This window comes from Leuresthes tenuis, unplaced genomic scaffold, assembly GCF_036924035.1.
Source record: "Leuresthes tenuis unplaced genomic scaffold, fLeuTen1.0.hap1 SCAF_10, whole genome shotgun sequence".
Taxonomy (NCBI): domain Eukaryota; kingdom Metazoa; phylum Chordata; class Actinopteri; order Atheriniformes; family Atherinopsidae; genus Leuresthes; species Leuresthes tenuis.
Genome location: NW_027325364.1, coordinates 9,816,353 through 9,832,679, shown reverse-complemented (window position 1 = coordinate 9,832,679; position 16,327 = coordinate 9,816,353). Strand labels below are relative to the sequence as shown.

At 37.4% G+C, this 16,327-nt stretch overlaps 2 protein-coding genes across 2 annotated transcripts; one reads left to right on the top strand and one right to left on the bottom strand.

Annotated features, from left to right (window-relative positions):
- Positions 1-465: 465 nt before the first annotated feature.
- Positions 466-3,469, bottom strand: LOC140315652 (uncharacterized). Its single transcript, XM_072393251.1, has 5 exons — positions 3,356-3,469; positions 2,946-3,102; positions 2,732-2,802; positions 2,372-2,473; positions 466-1,602 (listed from the first exon to the last, which is right to left on the bottom strand). Exons 1-5 carry the CDS (start codon positions 3,404-3,406, stop codon positions 1,348-1,350), a joined length of 636 nt encoding a protein of 211 aa, XP_072249352.1. The 5' UTR covers positions 3,407-3,469; the 3' UTR covers positions 466-1,347.
- Positions 3,470-11,631: 8,162 nt separating this feature from the next.
- LOC140315651 (uncharacterized) lies at positions 11,632-15,740 on the top strand. Its single transcript, XM_072393250.1, has 8 exons — positions 11,632-11,724; positions 11,953-12,059; positions 12,185-12,269; positions 13,325-13,509; positions 13,592-13,688; positions 13,776-13,902; positions 14,582-14,821; positions 15,447-15,740. Exons 2-8 carry the CDS (start codon positions 11,985-11,987, stop codon positions 15,502-15,504), a joined length of 867 nt encoding a protein of 288 aa, XP_072249351.1. The 5' UTR covers positions 11,632-11,724; positions 11,953-11,984; the 3' UTR covers positions 15,505-15,740.
- Positions 15,741-16,327: the final 587 nt, after the last annotated feature.

Sequence of the window (16,327 nt, the reverse complement as noted above, 5' to 3'; positions counted from 1 at the left end):
GATATAGTTTTTTTCCCTCCGACTGATTGATGACTCTCTGATGTGGTTTGGCACAAAGCGGTCAGCCACAACCCGACCTTGTTTGGAGGAACCAAGCCTTATACCCAATCCTGACACTCCCATACAGTATGTTACCCATTATTTTGCTGAATGTAGAATCCTCCAGGATGTGTTGTTTGTAAATCTTTAAGGGTGTTGCTACATCAAATTTAGAAAGATTAGATTTTCTAAATACCAAAAGTGGTCAGTGAGGGCACAACACTATGTCTTGGACTTCATTCCCAAATTAGAAAGAATATAATAGAGTTTTCATTTTTTGTTGTACTGTGAAATGTTTCCCAAACTCTCTAGAAATGGAATTTGTACATTAAATACTCAATACTAGTACATGGAAATTTAACCTATGTACAGCGTTTAGTAATTCTACAATATATGTCACATTAAGACTCATCAAATATATAGATTACATTTATTCAATTTTAAGGCACGATTGTTGTATTTTGTACAGTACACAAAACTAGAATAATTGACACATTCCTGATTTCATTTAGCATTTGCATGACACCATTATACAAGAAAATATTCTTTGTAAACCACACAGAATAGATATACAACAATCCACACAAAAATTTAGGACCAAAAGTAACTCAAAGTAGTGAATTGCACATTTTACAGAGGTATCATCTACAGAAATGATTCGACAAGCCTTCCCAACTCCCTGTAACAGCTCAACATTTGTTTTTCATAAAGTGCATAGAGAGTCAAAGCTACATTAATCCCAGAACAATTCGAATCAGGACATTTCTTTTCTATAATAAAACATTTACAACCATGTTAACAGATGTGACTACAGTGAATTAGAAATGGGACAGGCTAAAAAACTGTTTTTTTAAACATCATATAACATCAATATCAGTCTCTGGGCAAGGTTAGTGCTAAACAAACTAGAAGGTATTTAGCAATTAGAAAAATATTCTGAAAATGTAATTTAGAGAGTTTTCTTGTGTCATATATTTCATGTAATTTATGTTACAGAGGGGATTTGCACCCTGAATGTCAAGTGCTGGGGACTGAGTTGCTTGTGGCATGGTTTTCTTGATTGATTTTTCAAATTTAGATATAGTGTTTAAATCGAGGTTTAGTAATAAATCAGGAATGAAGTCACTAAAATCAACATTATAATTGATGTTTTTGATATTTTCATATTTATACAATCACAGGTGAATATCAGCAACACACATGGAGGAAAAGCGTTTACCTCTCAAATGCTTATTTTTCTGGAGTGACACCATGCTCTGGCCAAGCTACATATTGACCAACACATCAGCAGAGCAATTGGAAGCGTTGTCACTCACAGAAGAAAAAAGAGATTGCAAGCAGGACAAGTAAGGAAGCGATCAGCTGTGTGTGAAGATAGGGGCCTCTTGTGGCTGAAGAGGGGACATTCAGTGTGCCATTCAACATCAGGCAGGAGGCCATAGTGGCATTGCAGCACTCCAGATGACATGGAGGCTGTGTAGAGGTCTTGCAGGCAGTTTGACTGGTGCAGTTAGCACAACCTGCTGTCCACGTCAAGGCAGAGTTTATGGTCTCCTTTTTCAACTGAAAAGACAATAGTGAGAAAAAACGAGTGAGAAAGGGCACTCAAACTGTCAATAGTTTAAATATAAAATAGGTTTAAAGAAGGGATATTAAGATCGTGTTCATCACTGTGAATGAAGTCTGTCTGTGGTCTGCTTATTAGAAAGAGAAAAGGTGAGAAAACCAATAACAGTGCTGGTTGAATTATTTTCAGTTTCATGACATCAGTTGTGCTCTTTTTCTCCTCTCAAGCAACATTATATACTGGCTAGTGACGTTTCTGTTTATTATTGTCTAGTATAATTGTAACTTTGCTGTTATAGTTTTAACTGCTATCCCTAGGCATGGTCAAATGAAAAAAAAAATAGGGACTCAAATGAAATACCACAAAGACAAGTTCAAGGCAGAAAAAAATGTGCATGTAAATAATCCTTTTGTAAATTTGCTTCTTACACTTTTTGCCAGATATATTTGTTTAAACTGTGAAATAATAAAACAGTGAGCTGTTCCATAAAACTATGTTGAGCGATCATAAAAGTTTTGGGAATTTCCTCATTGCTCCCATTCTGTAATTTTTCCTCATATGTTGTCTTTATGTCATGTTATAATGAAAATTTATAAAACAGCATTACTGAATCTGATATTGGTTAGGGACACTGTAAAAGGTGCTTAAACAAAGAACACATGAATCAATCTCATATTCATGACTATGGTATTTCATTGTGCTGGAACTGTATAAACATAAAGATGTAGTCCCATTTGTATTTAAGATATTTATTTAAGTTCTCACCTGACAGTGTGGCTGTGAGGAGGAGCAAGTTTGGGCCATTTGATCTTTAAACCCTGTGTAGCACATTTCACCAGTACACGTACCCATATGACATTTGTTTCCCTGAAAAGAAAACAGAAAAAATATCATGATAAGATTTACAATGGACTAATGGACCTATACATTCCATAGCATAAACTCTTGATATAGAGTCGATAAAACCACTCAAAATTGGTTTAAAGTCAACAGCATGTGCAAATACAAGTCACTGCTATTCGGCTAAAAGTTTGTGGTGTGGCATCTATGAAGGTGACCGTAAAAATAAAAAAAAGGAGTTAAATTTAGTGACACACAAAGAATGCACACAGCTTCTGTCCTTACCTTGTTTGCCGTTGTTGTTGTAATTGTTGTAGTGTCTGGTTGGGGTGCTCTTGTTGTGGAGGTTTCTGCCACTAAAATTGTGTTAGAAAATAACAAAACATCAAAGAAAGCGCAAGTTTATGAATAAATGTGAACACTCCCAAATAAGACAAGAGAAAACAAATGAAAATGCATAACAGCCAAAAAAGAAAGCTGTGAACGATGAGCTCTTCACCTGTTGTTGTCATCATCATGGATGCAAAAGTGTCGTTGAGGCATCCAGTATAGTTACAGCAGTTCACAGAACAGTTGATCTGAGAGGTGTTGACACAGCTATCTGCACAAGCCGCAGTGCAGCTCGCAGTGTACCACATGTCCATTGACCTCAACAACTGATGCATTGCAGAATGAAATTAGAAAACATCACTTGTTACCTTTGCTTAATTTTCTTTGCTTAAATATTTTTTCCATAAACCTTAACTCAAATACTATGAAGGCATATAAAATTGTTTTCCAAAAATTAAACTTATGAAACCTTGTTTTACAGTTAAAGTTGTTTCTTCCATGGATTACTGATACAAAATAGCATTTTTGGCTGCATATATGTGTCAGCGAAGTATGTCAATATGTCAGTTGCTTCCTTACCTGACAGCAGTCGCCAGCAGAGCATGAAGTGACATTTTGACTAGTGTACATTGAGTAACATTCAGAGTAGGAACAGTTGAATGAGGGGCAGTATATCTGTGATTGAGAGAGGCAAAGAGATGATTAAGATCAGAGGCATAAACGATGCAGATACAACAATATTTTTCCTAATAAAGTGGACTTGCCATGTTCATTGAAGAAGTAATTGACATAGTGGTTCCATTCATGGCATCCATACTGTCTGTGATAAAGAGATGGATGTAATGGTTGGATAGGGAATGGAGACAAAAATGATAATAATGATTATTATGGTAATAACATTATTTATTTACTTTAATTTGCACAATGAAACAAAAGCCTGGGAAGAAACTAAAGTATTTTGTCATGTGATGAACCTAAACCTACCAGTAGAGGTGGACATCATTGTTGAGGAAGCAGAGCTTGAAGTCATGGAGGAAGATGAGCTCATGGTGCTAGACTGGCTCGTTGCTGTTAAACCTATTGTAATGGAAGGTTCTGAATTATCAATACTGACTGTATATATATATATATATATATATATATATATATATATATATATATATATATATATATATATATACCTAAACTATACTACTAGTTGTGATAAACTGGGTGAAGCAGGATACATGCCTTCAGAGCTTGCTGTGAGGGATTGAGTGCTGCTGGATGCCGTGCTTTCAGAGCTGGTTGTGAGAGACTGGGTGGTATGTAATGTTGAGGTTTCAGAGGTGAATGTGGGCGATTGGTTGGTGATATTTGTTACAGTACCTCCAGTGGTAGAGACGGTGGGCTGAGTGATGGTGGTTGCGGCAGTGCTGGTGCCCGTAGGTGCTTGGGTTGGGCTCGAAGTTGTTGGACTCGAAGTTGTTGGACTCGAAGTTGTTGGGCTCGAAGTTGTTGAGTTCACAGACATTGCAGAGGAAGAGGATTGGGGGTTAATGGAACTGATGGTACTGAGGGATGTCTGGGACATTGAAGTGCTGGAGGCAGCTGACGTTGGTGTGGAGGCAGGATTTGTAGAAGTAGCATTTTCCCCTGACACTAATACTGATGGTAGAAGTAATCCCAATAGGAGGAAGTGCAGAATACCTGTAGCAATGAGCATTTTGATGACATGACAACAACAAAAAAGATCCTTCCTGAGCTGTCCTAAATCAAGTTTGAATTGAACTCAGAATATGTTTTCTGGTGTATAAAGACCTGACCATCGATAATCAAAGCAGGAAAAATGTCTCACTTTTCAAAAACAGTGTAATATTTATATCACCTCTCACAGTTTTCTCCTGTCCAGTGATTGTTTTAATCAAATGGGTTTAGAATTTGTTGTGTTTCATATTACATTTTAGATCACATTTGTAATTGAGCATCAATATCCAGTACTTGATTGCTGAATTGTTTATTCTCTTATTTACAATTTTGATGGCGTTACTGACTGAATTGGTAGGATGCTAATGTAGGTGGAAATGCTAAAAATGGCCTTTGTCTTAAGGGGACCCGACCTGGATGAATTTCTGAATAAACAAAAACAAAAGAGTGAATTAGATGTCCAATATTTCAAAATTCTTATTCAAGCCCATGGTATGGCTTTTAGAAAGGCAGTGTTCATGAGCCTGCCAAAAGCTTTGGCTGAGACTTGAATATCTGAGCAACTGCATATGAACTGAAATTTAAAGATGGACAATGTGAATCGTGTTAGGTTTAGTGATCCCCTGATGTTTGTTGTAGTGCCACAAAGAGGACGGCGTTTGGGGCTGGTGAAATTTTAGAAACGTGGCATCGCTGGTAAGTTTGGTACACACGTTTGTTTTCCCCACAGGGTCACCTTTAATAATTAATAACCATTAAATCAATAATTCAATAATAACTAGGAGAGGGTTATATTTTTATGTTTCTTCTGTTACTACCATCAGGTCAAAATTTGTCATGCCTGCAAAAACACTGGCTTCAGCATCAGCTGCACTTTTTTAGTAAGTTTTTATCAGAAAACAAGAGCATGTCAAAATACTAAATTGAGATGGTTACTCTGTATGTGGATAACCAGTTATATAACTGATTATACTAAAACTATGCTACATATCAATGTGTCAATATTGTGATTCTAAACATACTATCCTTTGCCATGACAAACCAAAGGTATCATTGTCCCAACGTGAAGTCTTCGTGTGACAGAAGTAAACATGACTTCAGGACCATGAAAACATTCTGGTGCCTCGTCGGATTTTTTTTACTATTCTGCTCCAGCTCCCTACTTGCTTCCCTATCCGTTTTTTGTGTGTGTGTTTTACTTATAAGGTTATAGGGAATAGCATGTTGCACAGATTATAAGAGTAAAGTAGAAGTAGTCGGAAACCTCTTGAATAAAACTGACCTGACAGAAAAAGTTGGCGAAAATAACTAATGAAAAAGTGAAATGAATTTTACCTCAAGGAAGACATATGTGACAACAAAACATTTTCAATAAAAAGAGAAATACACTCAAACCTGCACTCTTTGTTAAGGTGGCAGGAGACATTATCCCACTCGAAGAAAGGGAGACGGCTCTTCGTCCACCTGTCAGGTTCTCTGTAATCATCATCAACATGAAGAAACAGTTGATGCAGGTGCTGCTTTAAATATACATGAACGTTTGCATATGACAAATGATGAATCTCTGTTTGCATAAACTGAGCAATAACAATCTGAATATATGTGATGACAAAAGATCTTTATGATTGATGGCTGTATGGATGCAATTCAGACTGTTTACCCGTGGTTATAGGTTTCTGAATAACAGCCATGCTCATTCAGTGTAACCCACATGGGCAGTTCTTTTGATCTGCGGTCGACTCTTTTTACAATCCTCTTATTGTTTAGGGGAAACTGATCTCATAATTGTTTGGTGGGGTTACATCACAAAAAGTTTTTAAGTTACAACTTTTTCCCTAATGTTTTTACAAAAGGTTGATGAAGATTTAGTTTTGCAGAAAAAGGCCTCTGCAAAGAGGATCTTGAACAACGAAAGTTCAAAAGTGTGGGATTATCCTCAATGACACCTCGCTGTGGTGACAGACAATTACCTCATAAGCATCTTGGTTTGCTGTGTTTTACAGGAGAACACAATTAAAATGTGTTTGTTCCTTGATCAGTCCCCTTGGGAGAGCTACTAAGTGGCGTGGCTTGTTTTTTCCCTTCTCCCCTAGATCCCAGCATGACCTCCTGTGGGTACTACACCCTGGAAACTGTGTAACAACAGCGACCGTTTTGGCTTCTATGTTAGAATTGAACCCAAAATGCAGAGTGTAATTAGAAAAAAAGTAGTACAGTAGTACGAAGTTTACCTTTATGAGATTGGCATGGAGTACACCTAAAGTGTGCTCAAGTGTTGTACCTTTCTCCTTAAATGAACTTCCAATTTTCCATCTCCTTAATGATGTTTGGATAAATTTATATGCAAGACTTAAATTACTACTTAAAATGACAAAAAGGAAAAAATATTCCTGGCAACTACTGCAAAGAGTATTGTAGAACTGTGAAAACCACATTGCCTTTATAAGTCACAATCTCTCTGAATAGAATGTGGATACATGATGATTAATTTTGAGATGAAAAACCTACATATCACAATTTTTGGAAGGAGCGTCAACCTGAAAGTCATTCAAGTCAATCATATTTTATTGGACATAAACTTAATTTAAATATTTGATATTATTTATGTATCTTCATAGCAGGAAAAACAGAAAATAACAGGCACACAACATCAATCTGCTTTATCATTCACTCCTTACAGAGGAACTGCTATTATCGACCTGAATCACCCTGTTTTTCTGCAAATAAATATCAAGGTTCTATGTAACTAAACTGAAATAATACCAGCTAAATTCATCACTTGAAATCAACAATGTTCACTTACCTGTGGTGCAATGTGCAGCTTTTTTTTCGCCAGCTGTGGTTGAAGTGAATGAGCTTTGTCTCTTTCTGGAGTCCTCTTTCTGTGCTGAGCTCTGTCACCTCCCCCCTTAACTTCTTACTGACTGCGCTGTAACGTAACAAGTGGAAACTCTCATCTGCACCACAGTGAGAGGAGGGAACTATGAGTCTGCTGTTGCTGGGAGGGTCTAAAGATGATGTGGTCATGATTCCAGGTACTTATTTGGGCTTAGCTGCAGAAGTATATATGAAAACAACTGTGTCATCATCCAGAAAAATTATTTTTTTTTATTTAGACAGCTCAACATCAAGAAGTCTGTACTTTAACCAACCCACAATTTTCAATCAAAATATCTTTTAATCCCATTTTCTCAAGTAAGTTTATCATAACAGAAGATATTACATTACAATACTTGCAGTGTTGGGTAGCAGTAACTAAAACTGTGCAAGGGTACTAAAATAACTCAGTGGATTAAGCCTTTGCAGGTCTATAAGAGTACAGGTGAGATTTCAGGGCCCTGCGGTGTGATTGTATAGAGAGCCTCCTGGTTTCTGTAGAACACAATGTGAAATCAGACCCCTTCTCTCTTCAAGCCATAAAGCCCTCACACACTACAAATACCTCTTTGTGGCCTAAAGAACGTTGAATTCTTGGGCATGACTCAAAAGGGACTCATGCGGTTCAGGTAACAGAGGTCCTCCCTTCTTCTGCTGACGCGCCATGAAACATGTCAATGTATACTGTAAATATGTGCAGAGGCTTTAGGTTATTTTCAATATTCAAATTTGAGCAGTGTTTACTTGCGGGTTATAAATAATTTTGCTCCAGACTGTGTGAGGTTATACTTAGATCATTGTGACATAAAGATTATTTTGGTGAGGTAAAAAACGGGTGTCAACACGCCAGCCTTGATGTCCATTACAAGCTCCTCTTTAAACAGTGACACATCTATTGGCAGCGATAGGGTCTTCCTTTTGTCCATACCAACTGTGACGATATCTTTTCTGGAAAGTTGCTCCACTACAGGACATATTAAAGTAAATGATAAAACTTGATGACCTACAGTATAAAATTTTAAAACACCCCATCTTTTTCTTCTGTTTTGCCAGTTAAATGTTAAATGACCTTAAACTGCCAGAGTCTCAGAGATGAGGAGCAGGTAAAAATAATTCTCTTATCTCGCTCTATTTCCACTCTGGCATATTTCTTTATGTATTCAATTTGATCTCTGAAGATAGCTTTTTTACCATCATGTAAATTTACCAATATAGCAAATTTCTGCAGCTTTGCGGGATTATTAACCTAATATAATTAGATTTTGTCTTTATAAAGATCCATGTGTTGTATAAAGGGAACACAATTAAATGAATGAGAAAAAACCCCAAAACAAAACAAATATGATTGGGCTTTATTAAGTATGACCGGCGATGACATGTTTAGCCACACATCATCTTTCAACATCTGGATATCCAGGTGATGTCCAAACAAACAACATGTGCTACACTGATGACTGGAAAACTTTTGGGGGAAACCTGGTCTCGTTAGGAGAGAGGCATCCATTCCACTTTGGATGGAGCAGCTTTCACATCTGTGAAATATGGACAAATTCATTAGCTATCCAAAAACGGGACAATCCAGGGTTAAGGCCAGGAGGTATGCTTTCTTCACTGCTGCCACCCTCACAAAATTTCCCAAAGCCCGAGGTGACTGTGTCCCCTCCCTTACGTCCCAAATTAATCAAATCAACACAGGAGGAGCAAATAATGAAAACTGTTAACTCAGAAAAGAAATAAATGTAAATATAGTTTATTATATGTATGGATGGATCAGACTGTGGTAGAGCTTATTGGTTTAAGGGAGTTTCATGTTTGGGGAAAGAAAAAAAAACCCACTAAATTCCAGGCAGCATAAAAATCTTGTCCTATTCATGAAACATGATGTTTTGTTGTTGTTGTTGTGTCTGGACCAAGACTGCTTGTCATCATAGATGGAAGAATCAATTCTGGTTTCTAGCAGAAAATTCTGAGGGAAAATGCCAGGACACCTGTCAATAAACTGAATGTCAGGAGAAAGTGGGTCATGCAGCAACATAACACAACAAAGCACATAAACTGTTCTACCAAAAAATGGTTACAGAAAAATGCAATAATCCCGATCAAACTTAAATAGAAATGTTACAAAAGGACCTGAAGTGAGCAGCTCACCCAATACAATCCACCAAAGTTCCAGAGATGAAGATCTTCAGTACCAACGTATGGGCTTCCTCTGAGCTGATGAGAAGGACAGATCACAGGTTACCGGAAACCTTAAATTATATTTAATGCTGCACACACTCCAAGCATGGTTTCTATTCAAAGAGATGTGAGACTGGCTAATTTTCTTCAATGGCTTACAGAGTACGATATGTTTAGGTGGCAATTTTTATATCCCAAATAAGAAATTTGTTTTCAAGCTTTGCACCTAAAAAACATGCATACACCAATATGAAGAGGCAAACAATTTTATCTATGGCTACTATGGGAGTTACTAGGCTTACACAGATTCATATACAAGGCGGAGTCGGCAGAGAAATATAGATTTGCCTACAGTGTTGGCATGAGTGATAATCATTTTCCATTGATGTCTATTTCATATGGAAACATTTGGCAATTATGTTCAGTAGCAACAAAAAATATGCTTTCGTTTCATTTGATGCTAAAAATGATACTGAATATACTGTCTGATAACTGCAGGGTGAAAACTAGTCAAATGACGGACTGTGCCGTGTACATAACCAAAATGTTATTTTGACTTTACAAAGCTGGGAGGAAAGTGATTTTTGTTAAGTTGTTTGTTTACATGTATGTCTCATGTGTTTGTGCAGAAGAATAAGTACATGACCCAGAATGTGAGATGAGTGTTATTCTGTGTCTGTGAATGTAGGCCTAGATGGCGTCAGGATTAAAATCATACACCTATTCACACTAAACACTTAACTGTGCGGATGTAGCTGGTTGGATCACATTTCATTTGAATGAAAAGCTTTACTTTGAAACCCAAGACACTTGTATTGTCCAATCCACTGAACAATCAAAGAAAGAAAAAACAAGTTTCCCCTTTTTATTTGCAGAGATTGAGTTCTATGGTGCAGTGGTTTAGGCTGAACAAACATAATTAAATTCTCCTCTTTCTGCCGGCACCTAACAAGGACACCTATTAAATACACACAAAGTAATGTACACGGGTTTGTTCAGAAAAGATAATAACAAGGAAGTCTAGTAGAACCTCAGCAGCAAAATTTTGTTTGCTTTTCTAAAATCAGATTTAATGGTTGATGGCCTGTACAGTTCATTAAATGTTATTTGTAAAAAAAAAATGCATGTTAGACATTTGCTTTACATTTTCAACCTAATAACAATACCACATTTCCCCAGTCAACAGAAAAACTCCTAATAATTATCTAAAATATTCAACAAAAGAGAGGATTTTCAGAATCCAGAAAAAACAGCCAACGAAAAAAAGAAATAGAAGCATTTTAATCTGGTTATGATGCAGATACTGTGCTGTGAACTAAAAGGTTGGATCACAATCAGTTTGTAGATCTTTTTGTATGTATTTAGCAAAAACGTATTGTTGACCAATGCCAAATGAGTTACACACAGATCTAATGTTCTTTTGTTTAGTTCATGCAACCCACCACTGAAACAGACACTTTTCAGGAGATAGTCTGCAGCTTGGTTCACTTCCAACTGAATAACCATAAAAACCTCTTTGGAAGAGGTTTTTCCCTACTCCATATGTTGATGTTACTACAGTATTTGGGCTTAAATCATCTATGAAGATTTCAGCCCATGCTTTGAGTAAAAGTACTTAAATGTGACACTTATGACACATAAGAAAACAACATTGGTGTACACTGTGTACAACTTATTTGGCAATGAGGTGGTTGCTCACCACTTATATCTATGGTGTTTGTTAATAAAGCCTGGAACCCCAATACACACACAGACACTCATACATTACTGTGTGACCTCTTTTGTCAGCTATATAAAAAAAAAAACAGACAAAAAAAAACAAACAAAAAAAACCCGAAACAAAAAGATCCGCACTGTGCCAAAACACAGACAGAACAGATGAACGTTGACACCAGTTGAAGGTGGAGGCTTATTCACATTGTTTATATTAAGTATAAGGCTCAGCAGACCAAATTAAGCAGCCTGGCTGCAACTGGACTGTGTAACTGCATGACTAAGAAGATTAGACAAGATTTACCGACCCAGCAGTCGTCAGCAGGCGCTGTTCACGCAGAGCTGGTGCATAGCAACAGGTCAGAGAGCCTTGTGCACCACATTAACATTCACCACAGACTAAGGATGGCAGTCCATTGACCAGAAATGGGAGATATTGTTTGTTTATGACCACACCTGAGAGTTTCCATCCTACAGATGACCTACTGGAAAAGGTCAGTGTCCAGCTCTGTCTGTGCATTTTCCAATGGTTAACGTGTGATTATTTTTTGTATAGAACCTTTTCATGTCAGTGTCCGTCTGTACAGACTCTTTTGACTCTTATTAATCAAAATCACATCATCAACTATACGTAAGGATCCTAAATAAATTCAAACTGTAACAGTTTGCTCCTTCATGAAATCAGGTAGATAAAGAAATCAGTTTGTTTATTGTCTGAACAGAACTGCACAATGTGAGAGGACCATGCTCCAAGATGACAGCGTACATCCTTCGGACCGTGTTTGCATGGACATACAGGGGGATACTGTGCACCTGCAGGTTTCTGTGGGTGAGTGCACGGCATGCTTTGATAAACACGTATTTGTATTTGCATTCAAATGCCTTGTAACAACAAATTCTGACAGGAGTTTGAACATGCACAGTGATCATGACAAATGTTCATTTGCATTGCAGATTTGCCCATACAATGCAATCAAATTTTTACCGAGGGAAAAACACATTATCGAGGAGGGAAGCAGACAGGTGAAACGCCCTGTGGGTAAGGATCTCATAAAATCAAATGCTACCCACTAGAATACTTGATTCAGATTCAAGATTTGTGGATGGTGCATCTTAGCCAGAGAAACATTCAAATTTAGTTCCTCCTATGGTCTCATTTGAGGGGAGTGCAAAAGTAAACTGAAACTCTTAAAATTAGCTCTTACCCTGGAGCCATATTTGTTTGTAAAAACACAAACATAGGACGAGCTCAAATAACTTTTCTGGCTTCAGAAGGAAAATGGTATTCCTAAATTCTTCTGTGAACCTAAAGTAATGTGAAAAAGATTAGAGCCACATTCCTTTTTTTTTTTATGAAAGATCGCCACACTTATGTCCAGAAAAACTGGACATATATGCAGCAATTTATTAGAATATATACAAAAATAAATGCAAATGTATATAAGTCTTCAGGAATAGTTTTCCAGACTTCTTGAAGGACATTTCAAAGATCTTCTTTGGATGTTGGCTGCCTTTTGTCCTGTTTTCTGTCAAGATGATCCCACACTGCTTCAATAATGTTGATGTCTCTGGGGGGCTCTGGCAGGATTCATCGCTCCATAAGACTTATTGCCACTGATTTTCAGTCCACTTCTTCATTTGGCCTGCCTGTCATTTCTCCCGTTTCTCTTCGTTAATGATGGCTTTTTGACAGCCACCCTTCCATGGAGACTATTTCTGGTGAGGCTTTGACCAACACAAGATGGATCATCTGAGGGTCCAGGTGCATCTCTCAGGTCCTGTGTTGGTCTTTGCTGGATTTTCCCTCTTTCTTAAGGACATCACTTTCAGAAACTGTTTCTACTGTAGATTTTTTTTCTGCCACTCCTTCTTCTGACCTCCACGTGTCCAGTTTCTCCAACTTGTAGGGACCCTCTGCAGAACATCTGAGATTTATGAAGTTTTGGCCAATATCTCTTTGAGAATTGCCTGTTCTTCTTTATTTTATTTGAAATTTTTTTTAGATGCAGTTTTTGCCAAGTTGTCCGCATCTTTAATGGTTTAATTGCTTCCTCAAGGTATGACATAATGTCCCTACATGTTGTTATTTGTCAGGTTCTGAAAATAAAGTGACTGCAGCCATTCCAGGGAGCCCTGATCGCGTAAATGCACTTCACAAAAGACTGAATAAAACTGAGAGAGAAATCCTGTCTCTCAAGACCAGTATTGCCTGTGAGAGAGCATCATGGGAGAGGAGGTTTGCAGAGCTGCAAAGGCAACAGGAAGAACTTTGTAATCAGGTGTGCTTGTGAAAGAATGTGTGGGTGTAGTTGGGGTGTTGTTTGTGACTTTGTTAATTAACACTAGCCTTCTTTTCTTCAGCAAATCCCTGCAGCTGGAGTGTTGGTGAAGGTGGGCACTTGTGTTGACCAGGGAGAGTCAGGTGTCAACAATGGACATTTATTTGATGAGCTCTCAAGTAAATGCGAGCAGTGAAAGATATGACAACTAAACTGTGTTCATTTTATGCAGTAATGATGGTGAACTGCTATTCTGTTATGAACAGGACAGCACAGAAAGTCTGAAGGGTCTTCAAGACGTGACAGCTATGCAGGCAGTTTGTCAGGCAGCCAGATCTCCTTGTCATCAGCGTCGAGCTCAAGACCAGCTTCCTCTTTATCCTCAGCCTCCAGGTACGCTTAGAGAAGATATAATTCAGCATGCAGTTAGAGGAAAGATTGATTCCATTCATTTGCCTTCATAAACATGGAGCTACATCCAGTTATTTGGCTGGGGCTTAATTAGCTTGGCTTAGCATAAAGACTGCAAAGAAGGGTAGACAACTAACATGACTCCGTCCAAAGAATAAAATAAAGTTCATCAACCAAAAACTACACTAAAGATCTGCAAAGTTGTCTGAATTGTACAGTATCTGAAAGGTATGACGTAAGAGGAAGTCTATAATGCATTGTATTTCAGTTCTCTCTTTGGAATAATGAATGATATGTTTTGGAAATAAATGACTCTTTTAGTAGCTCACAAGATAATTTGGATAGTTGGTTAGTTTCCCATTTGTTTTCAGGTTTTGTGCTAAGCTAAGCAGAAGCAGACTCTCGTTCCTTATTTTCCATACAGATTTCAAATTGGTGGAAGATTTCTGAACAACTCTTTTCTTCCAACTCTTTCTCAAAATACAAAAATATAGTTTTACTCCACATTGTTTGAAAAAATCAAGAACATAGCCGGCTTTATCTTTACTTACTTGAGAAACACCACAGATGTTGCATTTCCTAAATTGCCAATGAAAGCGCTACAGATTGAACAAAGACAGCTCAGTCCTCGTGTTTCTAAATGAACCCTCTCTTTCTAAAGTGTGCGATCATGGAAAACATCTCAGGGCCCACATCGAGTTTTTGTTCCTCACTCACCCATGGACTTGCAGCTAGGCCACCGGGTCAGGATCATGCTGCCATCTGGCAGGATAAGCACAGGAACAATTCGTTTCTTGGGCCACCTGCAGGGGGAGGCAGATCTCCACCTCGGAGTTGAGCTGCAGACTCTTGACACATCACCGTGTGACGGCAGTCACAAGGGACAGAGCTACTTTGAATGGTAACTGATCTCCTTTTCCTGGTAAACACACAGTCATGACATGGATACATAATGTCTTTCAGCCTGAAAAAAACCATAGACAATATATCTCTCAGCTAATCTTGACAGGGATAATTTCATTGTTTCTTTGAAAATCACTCAAGTGCTTTAAAACTATTATACATTTTTGTATTTTAGTGCTTATTTAGCTCATTTATTTGTTCATTCACTCAAAGCAAATCAATAAATATACTTTTAATGCTGACCATTAGTCTTTGAAGGGCAGCTATTTTGATTCCTACAGCATAAAATATATACTGGATTAGTGGCTTTGCGATTTAGGCATAATGTGACACATCTTAGGAAAAACAGTGCCTTAGCACACCCACTCACTTAGCTGCTGAGCTTAATATGCAAATTTCTGACCTGCTCAGTAAGGTCAAATGACAGCATTGAGAAGGTATGGCTGCTTTAACCAAGTTTAACTGGAAATGCAGCTTAAATCTTGTCTTTTCTTCAGAAGATACAATTCAACTATATTAAACACATAATTACCCTACACTTTGAAGTGTGAATTTGTATACATGTAAATATATTGTGTATTTTTTTACGTTTTGACCCTTAAAGTCTTTTCTTATCTTTGCAGCAAACCTGGATATGGTGCCTTTGTGCCATTCCACAAACTATTGATGGCCTGGGAATAACAGAAACATGTGTATCAAGCAGAGATGCACACAAACCTGTGGATCAACTGATGTGGAATAGTAGTTCTTATCATGGATAACTTGTAGTGAAGTACATTTTTATATCAAAATACAAAGTAAGACAGACACTGTATTTATCACGCGTATGATACATGCGTCTCATTGCTCACAATAATGAAAAATGTCCCTCCAATAAATTGTTCCAAGGTGTTGAAGGGGTAATATTGATATAAGTGTAAAGGGTAATCACTTTGTTGTGTGAAAAAAAAAACTATGTTCCATTGTGCTCGCAAAACAAATAAAAGTTCGTGCACTTACAAGAAAAAAATCCTAAATATTAATCAGAAGGTCTCTTGACTAAAAAACATTCAGCTGTGATAACTAAGCATGTTGTCTAAAATGCCTAAAGGGATCTTCACTTAAAGGCAATATGAATGTATCTTGCAACAACATTGCGGTGACATTGACACATGGATAATTTGAAGCTATTGAATTACACTGCCAACTACAGCAGGTAAACCCTGCAAAAGCCACACTAGTGTCATATTTTATTATAAGCTTACAGACTATGTAAGTGCAGTTCACTGACACATTTCGGAAAATGTTTTCTCTTCATATTTTAATCTTTTTGCCAACGTGGTCATATAGTAGTTTTGTTTTTGCAATTGAGGGAAAATAACAAAGGACATATATGTGTAAAATTGTACAACAAAACATCAACTTTAAGTCAGCCCTGCTCTTGCAGATATGTTTGCATGACAACTTGTCCATATAACATACTCCCTTTGTGGCTCGAACATGTTTCACATTTTTCAAATAGTCA